The sequence below is a fragment of the Pseudorca crassidens genome, chromosome 17, assembly GCF_039906515.1.
Source record: "Pseudorca crassidens isolate mPseCra1 chromosome 17, mPseCra1.hap1, whole genome shotgun sequence".
In the NCBI taxonomy this organism is placed as follows: Eukaryota; Metazoa; Chordata; class Mammalia; order Artiodactyla; family Delphinidae; genus Pseudorca; species Pseudorca crassidens.
The window spans coordinates 30,195,983-30,205,140 of NC_090312.1; the positions used below are offsets into that span (position 1 = coordinate 30,195,983).

A 9,158-nucleotide genomic window follows, 5' to 3' on the forward strand; every position below is an offset into this window, starting at 1 on the left:
TAACATACTGTCTTCCATAGTGGCTATACCAATTTACTTTACCACCAGCAGTGCACAAGTGTTCCCCTTTCTCCACATTCATGCTAACACTTATTTCTTATCTTTTTGGTAATAGCCATTCTAACAGGTGTGAGAGATCTCATTATAGTTTTGATTTGCATTTCTCTGATGATTAGTGATGCTGAGCACCTTTTCACGTTCCTTGGAAAAATATTCAGATCCTCTGCCCATTTTTAAATTAAATTACTTGTTGTTTTGATATTGAGTTATATGTGTTCCTTCTGTGTTTTGGGTATTAACCCCTTAAATACATGGTTTGCAATATTTTGCAATATTTCTCCCATTTGGTAGGTTGCCTTTTCTTCTCATTGATGGTTTCCTTTACTGTGCAGGGGTTTTTTAGTTTGATGTTAATTTTTGCTTTTGTTGCCTTTGTTTTGGGGTTTGTTTTTGGTATCAGGTCCAAAAAATCATCACCAAGACTTATGTCAAGGAACTTACTACCTGTGTTTTTTTTTTTTATGGTTTCAGGTCTTTTTTTTTTTTCATTTTGGTATGCGGGCCTCTCACTGTTGTGGCCTGTCCCGTTGCAGAGCACAGGCTCCAGACACGCAGGCTCAGCGGCCATGGCTTACGGGCCCAGCCGCTCCGCAGCATGTGGGATCTTCCCAGACTGGGGCACGAACCCGTGTCCCCTGCATCGGCAGGCGAACTCTCAACCACTGTGCCACCAGGGAAGCCCTGGTTTCAGGTCTTAATGTTCAAGTCTTTAATTCATTTTGAGTTAATTTTTGTACATGGTGTGAGGTAGTGGTCCAGTTTCATTTGTTTGCATGTAGCTGTCCAGTTTTCCCAACACCGTTTGTTGAAGAGACTGTTCTTTTCCCATCGTGTATTCTTGCCTCCTTTGTCATAAATAAATTAATGCTTGGGTTTGAGCTCTTTATTGTGTTCCATGGATCTTTGTGTCTGTTTTTATGCCAGTAGCATACTGTTTTGATTACTGTATCTTTGTGATATAGTTTGAAGTCAAGGTGTGTGATGCCTCCGGCTTTGTTCTTCTTTCTCAAGATTGCTTGGGCTACTTGGGGTCTTATGTATTACTGACTTAACGTATTCAATATCATGTTGTTGTGTCATTTGAGGAGGAGAGCTCTTCAACTAAAAGATGGGAATAAGGAATTTACACAAAATATTTTAAATGTCTTTTTAATTTATCTTATTGAAGTATAGTTGACTTACAGTGTTGTGTTAATTTCTGCTGTATAGCAAAGTGATTCAGTTATATGTATATATATTCTTTTTTTATTTCTTTCCATTATGGTTTATTACAGGATATTGGATATAGTTCCCTGTGCTATACAGTAGGACCTTGTTGTTTATCCATTCTATATATAGTAGTTTACATCTGCTAATCCCAAACTACCAGTCCATCCCTCCCCCAGCCCTCCTCTACCTCAGCAACCACAAGTCTGTTCCCTGTCCTTGAGTCTGTTTCTGTTTTGTAGATAAGTTCATTTGTGTCATATTTTACATTTCACATATAAGTGGTATCATGTGGTATTTGTCTTTCTCTGTCTGACTTCACTTAGTATGATATCTCCAGGTCCATCCATGTTGCTGCAAATGGCATTATTTCATTCTTTTTTATGGCTGAGTAGTATTCCTTTGTGTATATATACCACATCTTCTTTATCCATTCATCTGTCATTGGACATTTGGGTTGTTTCCATGTTTTGGCTATTGTGAATAGTATTGCTGCTGTGAACATAGGGGTGCATGTATCTTTTTGAATTATGGTTTTGTCTGGATATATACCCAGGAGTGGGATTGCTGGATCATATGGCAACTCTTTTTCGTTTTTTGAGGAACCTCCATACTGTTTTCTCTAGTGGCTGCACCAATTTACATTCCCACCAACAATGTAGGAGGGTTCCCTTTTCTCCACACCCTCTCCAGCATTTGTTATTTGTAGACTTTTTAGTGATGGCCATTCTGACTGATGTGAGGTGGTACCTCATTGCAGTTTTGATTTGCATTTCTCTAATAATTAGCAATGTTGAGCATCTTTTCATAGGCCTATTGGCCATCTCTGTATGTCTTCTTTGGAGAAATGTCTGTTTAGGTCTTCTGCCCATTTTTTCGGACTAGGTTGTTTTGTTGTTGTTGTTGAGTTGTATGAGCTGTTTGTATATTTTGGAAATTAATCCCTTGTTGGTCGCATCATTTGCAAATACTTTCTCCCAGTCAGTAGGTTGTCTTTCTGTTTTGTTTATGGTTTCCTTTGCTGTGCAAAAGCTTACGTTTGATTAGGTTCCATTTGGTTATTTTTTGTTTGTTTTTTGCTTTTATTTCTATTGCCTTGGGAAACTGACCTAAGAAAACAGTGGTATGATTTATGTCAGAGAATGTTTTGCCTATGTTATCTTCTGGGAGTTTTATGGTGTCATGTCTTAAATATAAGTCTTTAAGCCTAAAATATCTTCTTTAAGCTGCCTACTGACAGGGTTGAGATTTTTAGTGTAATCTAAATAATCTGGAAGTTATTTTTGAGTTTGAAACCTAGATTGAATTAGGTATTTTTCTCAGAAATTCTGCCTTTTGATACATTTTGTCTTTTAATTTATTGATAAACTAAATTATTTTAAAAACACAAAATTAACATGGTGTAGGATAGCTTAAGGCAAGTTTGTTTTTTTAAGCTTTAATAGGATATTAAATTTTTATTTTTAAACCTTTACTAATATTTTCATAAAATCAGTAGAATGTAAGAGAATTGTGGACTTTGAGGATTTCTATTATTTACTTTTACTGTGTATATTTTCCTGTTACTTGAAAGAAACTGGATTATTGCCACGTTCTCTTACTTATTCTCAGAGTGATTGGTAGCCTAGATAACCTGCGATACCATCAATAATTTACTGATACTTCTCGGACCTTATTTCAAGTTTTTCTTTGACTTGATTTAAAAGTAAAGGATCAACAAGCACATTGCAAAACAGTAAATCCCCAAAGTGGGATTATGGGTCAGAGTATGCAGACATTTGTGGGTCTTGCTGCATGTTGCCAGATTGCTCTAACCATAATGGAATATGAGACTTAGAATATGTATGTAAAGAAAAAAGAGGGATGGAAAATTCTAGGTAGAGTTATACAGCGTAGAATTTTCTTTCTTTTATCTTAAAATTTGACCTTAAATATTCCTTTACTTAAACCGTCCTCAAACTTCCAGACTGGAACTGGTTAAACCCTTTTGCACTCACATAGCTCCTTTCACTTTTTTATCCTTACACTAAAAATAGTTTATATATTTGGGGTATTAGGTGATTGTCCCCTATTTCCCAGTCTCCAGCTTTAAACTTTATGAAAGTGGGGAGCAGACTGTATGTTGTCACAAACATCTAACATAGTGCATATTTTGTTGAATGAATGATTTGGTTGGTGTGTGGTATTCATGAGGAAGAATAAGAGAAGGCTGGAAAGGTAGATTGTAGCTAAATTGTAGAGAACCATGAAAGAGAAACTTGGAAGTTTGAATTTTATTGTTTTGGTAGAAGGGCTCTATTAAAGATTTGAAAGGAATTTAGGAATAAACTGGTAGTTGGGTTTTAGGACTAAGCTGACAACTATGTAAAATAGATTAAGGAGAGACTCGAGGTAGATTAATTAGAAAATTAGGAAATAGTAATGGAGCCCTAGGGTAGTGACTAGGGTAGGAATCAGACAATAAGTATTTATTTAATTGCCTCCTGTAGACTGTGCTAATTGCTGGATATATAGCAATGAACAAAGAAGCTATGATGCATGCTCTTGGGGTACATATACAGTCTACCATGAAAGCAGATACTCAGTAAAACAACTACAGCTCTATGAATGCTCTGAAAAAAATAGGGGCCCTTGAAAGCATCAAACAGATCTGTCATGATTGGCAGAGGTGTCTTGGAAGGCTGATGAGGGTGCTGTTTTAACTGATAGCCATGTAACACATAGCTTAGTGAAGAAAAAGGTGGATTAGCCTTTTAAGCAGAAGGCACAGCATGTGCAAAGGTCCTGAAGTGGTTAAAAACATGGTATGTTTAATGAACAGAGAGGTTTAGTCTGGTTGGTGAAGAGGAGAGTCTTTCAAGATGAGAGTAGTTTGGTAGGGAACTTAGATTAGAGGCAGTGGTTAAAGAGATAATTGATAGGACTTCTCAGTTTGTTATAGGCAGCAAGAAGAGGAATCTGATCAGTAACTTAGGCTTGAGACTGAATGTTTCATTATAATTTTAATTATGTAAACAGCCTGGATAAACAGGTTCTATATTATAATTTTTAAAAATCTGTATAAAACCAACTATACACAATTAGTAGCTACTAGGAATAACGTCTATTTTGAAAAGCAGTATATAGAGATCTTGAAGATTGGAGTTTTAATATATTCAGTATAAATTATTTTCATTTGTGCTTTTCAGAGTAAAATGGTCTTGACCTCACTTTAAAGAGTTGTATTTTGGGGGAATGCAGGAGACATACAAAAGAGAAATTGTTACAAGAGTCGATAAAGTAATATCTTTTGGAAAATATGTTCTTTACCTTTAGAGTAGCAGCTTCAGATAAAAGTATTAGGCAGTTGGTTACTTTAGCAGCACAGAAGAGAATGAAATTTATTTATTTATTTATTTTTGGCTGCGTTGAGTCTTCCTTGCTGTGTGCGTGCTTTCTCTGGTTGCGGAGAGCAGGGGCTACTCTTCGTTGTGGTGCATGGGCTTCTCATTGCGTTGGCTTCTCGTTGCGGAGCACGGGCTCTAGGCACGCGGGCGTCCGTAGTTGTGGCTCGCAGGCTCAGTAGTTGTGGCACACAGGCTTCATTGCTCCACGGCATGTGGGAACTTACCGGACCAGGGCTTGAACCCTTGTCCCCTGCATTGGCAGGCGGATTCTTAACCACTGCGCCACCAGGGAAGCCCAGGAGAATGAAATTTACACATCTCTAAGTCAAGTACCTGCAGGAAACACAAGGAGTTTATTGGGAAGCCACAGGAAACACCAGCTGCAGGAATTTTTCCTAGTCAAAAAAAAGCCTGGTTCTTTCAGTAAAATGACACACTTCCCTACTTCTAGTAGCTTAAATAAAATAAGGTTTGGTTAGAGAGCAGTAACAAAGAGACTAAGATGAAACCTGATCATGAAATTGAAGTAGTAGTCATGGACTAATTGTTCTTTGTGTTTGCTGAGAATGTGTACTTACAGCAAAATTAACCATAAAAAGACAGACAACAGAATTTGACATGTAAATCCAGGGAGTTTTATGGTTGAGTTGGCTCATACTCATCATGATGTTTTTAACATCAAGCATATTTTAGGGATAAATTTTAAATGATTGTCTTCATAGCTTTAGTTTGTAATTTAGTGTGTAATGATTTTATTGATAGTCTAACTTAATTTTTACATTTTGAATGAAATTCTTCTCTTTGACAATAAACATATAAAATAGGGCTAGCACAGATTATATTATTCCCATAAAGGTATTTTTATTAACTTGATTGGTTACTTTTAGGTTGGGAGCTCCGGAATTACATAATTATATGATTGGCAATGTCTTGGATATTTATGTTATAAAATTGGGAATGCAATCAAATCAGGAATTTTAGTTTATAATATTCTAAGGAATTATTTTGTTACTGATATTCTAGGTTTTTTTTTTTCCATTAAACCAGTGATAACATTAGAAGGCCTAGCAAGTGTGCAATATCTTCAGTGAAGACAAGTAAAAGGGGACAGTTAATGTTTGTGTCTAACACCTGTGTATATGCATATATGTATACCATCCTTCCAAATACTATACATGCATATGTAGATACTCTTTCATCAGGTGACTGACTGGCTTACCTACTAGCAAGGCTTGTGTTTGTGTTAGTCCTGATAAATTAAGCTCTGCAGTGGCCTCTTTTTCAACCTGACCATAAATTAGAAAATGCAGATTGGTTGATGACATCAAAGGCTTTAGATCAGGGTCTTGGTGTCTGTCATCTTTTTCCCTCCCCCTCTCCTTTCGGGTTTTCTGTGTATGTGTGTCTGTCTCTTTTCCCTTAAATTCAGTGGTCATTTAGGTTATATAGTGTTCTAGTTCTAGGGAGTGTCCTTAGAATTTATAACAAACATATGTAGCGGCCCTGAGTTTTAGTTACGTGTTACATTTTATTATTCTTACTACTGATGTTCCTTGTAATAGGATTTCTGTAATACAGATTATGGGGCCCTACCTTCAAGGATCTTACAGTCTGGTTGGTGAAATGAGATAGATTGTGAATGGTACAAGATAATAGCACAAACATCAATAGTGCACTTTTAAGACTCATAATATTTAAGAGAAGGTGACCCATAAGTACCTAAAAGTTTCTATTCAGAGCATAGGTCAAAGACTATGTATGTGAAACTAAGTTTTTAGACCCAGTTAATGTCATTTTTTTCTTTTTTCATTAGCATGTTGGCAGATAAACTGAACATGACTCCAGAAGAAGCTGAAAGGTGGATTGTAAATTTGATTAGAAATGCAAGACTGGATGCCAAGATTGATTCTAAATTAGTGAGTATTATGTTATCTGTGCAAAATACTAGATATCAGTTGCTGATTATTTGATACTTTGGGGAGAAGTTTTTATTAGGACATTTATTCTATTAAGAATTTTTGTTTTAATGTATAATAATTTTCTGAAGGCAACAGCAACCTCCTATTTTGTGTTGTTGGATGAATATTGTCATCTCTGTGCATAAAAATATTTGCAACAGACATGTAGGTTGTGATGTCATCCTCATGACTTACCTGAGAAACTTGGTTGTTAACATTACAGGATCAGTTTCCCTCTGTCTCATTGTAGGGTCATGTGGTTATGGGTAACAATGCAGTCTCACCCTATCAGCAAGTGATTGAAAAGACCAAAAGCCTTTCATTTAGAAGCCAGATGTTGGCCATGAATATTGAGAAGAAACTTAATCAGAACAGTAGATCAGAGGTAAGAACCACACATCTTCTCTTCTGTCTGGGATTTAGCAATAATGTAATATAATTGTTATATGGACTTCATTTGAGAACAAATTAATTTTGGTTGTATCTGATTCTGTATTTTTGGGGCTATAAACATTTTATTTAAGAAATTACTAAATGGAAAAGGTTTCTCTTAGATGTATTATGCATTAGTTAAGGCAGCAAAAAAAATTAAGTGTTCCTAGTTTTAACCATAATTGGGTTATTTTTCTTTTACCCTTCCTGTGTGCCTTCATTATCTCATTTCCTCAGTGTTTTTAACACATCATTTTGATACTGGCAGATAATAACTTACATGTGTTCTCTCTCAAGTGTTTGAAATTCATTTTCCTTTTATTCCGTAAATCTAAAGAACTACTTCTGTAAAAATGTTGATCTTATATATATTGATTTTATAAAATTTTATTTTATCTGAAAGTCATATTTAATTTTCAGAAAAATATATCCCCCTTTTTGGTAGAAATCCTGCATATTAGATACTAAATGAATTTGTATGGCCTTGTAATTTTGGGATTCCAAACTACCTCTAATGCTCTTTAGTCATTATGATTATGTATAACTGGAGGGTAGGACATTTTTAGGAAACTGTTGAGGCACATTCAAAGATCTCATTTGATTGAAGTTTTAGTATCAGATTTTGTCCTTAGCATAGTCCTTCAGTTGTAAAAGAGAAGGAAGAATTAGGAAATTATTGTCCTTGCCTTTTCCATCCAAGTCCAGAATAACTGAGCCTGAAAAATAACTTTTATGCAATGGTTGTTTCCGTATGCTTAAGGATCAATTTGTATTGATTTTAGTTATAATATTGGTGATATTGTCCTTGTCATACTTTATAATTGGTGAGAAACTGTATCAGATGGTATTTTGGTGTGTTTTGTTGTTGTTCTGAGACACCTCGCATTTAGTAATTGAAGAGGTTGTTAAAATCTTAGAGAATGGTTTGGGAGGAGTATTGCTAAAAAACTTTGCTAGTATCACTTTTTTTTGAAACTGGCTTTTCAGAAAGTATTTCTTTTCACCCTGTTGATTTCTCTTTGTGTATTTTAGGCTCCTAACTGGGCAACTCAGGACTCTGGCTTCTACTGAAGAACTGTACAGAAAAAATGAAAAAACTATAAAAGAAAGGTGAAATAATAAAACCATTATACAAAGGTGAAACATTTTATAAACAATTAACATATTTAGCATAAGTTTTGGAGAATTTGAATAAAATTGGCTATGTTTCATTTATGTCATTATATTTCCTTGTGTATGTAAGTGTGTGATTTTTTTAAAACTTTTTATTTTGGAATAATTATAGATTCACAGGAAGTTGCAGAAATAGTACAGAGAGGTCCTATGCAGCCTTAATCTAGTTTCTCCCAATTTTTTCCTCATGTGTTACTATAATACAGTATCAAAACCAGGGTATTGACATTGGTACAATGGTGTGAATAGCTCTGTACCATTTTATCACTTTTTTGGTAACCATCGCTGCAGTCAAGATACAGAGCTATCATCATCATGAAGATCTCCCTCATGCTACCCCTTTGGAGTCACACCTACTCCAACCAGCCCTAACCTCTGGCAACCACTCGTCTGTTCTCTGTCTCTATAATTTTGTCATGAGAATGTTACAGCAATGGAATTATACAATATGTGACTTTTTTGAGATTAGCTTTTTCTACTCATAATGCCCTTGAGATCTCTTTATCCAAGTTACCATATATATCAGTAGTTTGTGTTTTTTTTATTGCTAAGTTGTATTCCATGGCATTGATGGACCAGATTGTTTAACCATGTACCTATTTTAGGATATTTTGGTGGTTTCCAGTTTGGGGCTATTAACAAATAAGGCTGCTATTTCTTAATTCCTTAAAGTGACTCTTTAGTCACTCACTAGGCAGCTACAGAGACTTAAATAGGAATATAAGTTGAATTTTATAAATACCTCCTTGAATATTTTGTGCATGTGCGCACATGCACACACACAAACACAGAGTTAAATAGACACCTAAGATATTCAAGAAGTATATAAAGCCCTGGTTGGGTCTCCTTTACCTAGAAGTGGTTTGATGTTTCATTTTGATTGTTGAACTAAAACCCAGTCGCAACAGAAGTTTCTGTTTCTGCTCTCAACAAATGGTACAAA

At 35.4% G+C, this 9,158-nt stretch overlaps 1 protein-coding gene across 1 annotated transcript in view; it reads left to right on the top strand.

The window, feature by feature from the left end:
- EIF3E (eukaryotic translation initiation factor 3 subunit E) overlaps positions 1-8,267 on the top strand; it is a 50,520-nt gene extending 42,253 nt beyond the window's left edge. The window contains exons 11-13 of the mRNA XM_067711488.1: positions 6,466-6,568; positions 6,861-6,995; positions 8,075-8,267. Of these exons, the coding sequence (XP_067567589.1) occupies positions 6,466-6,568; positions 6,861-6,995; positions 8,075-8,113 (277 nt within the window). The 3' untranslated portion in view covers positions 8,114-8,267. The remainder of the gene's footprint in view (positions 1-6,465; positions 6,569-6,860; positions 6,996-8,074) is intronic.
- Positions 8,268-9,158: the final 891 nt, after the last annotated feature.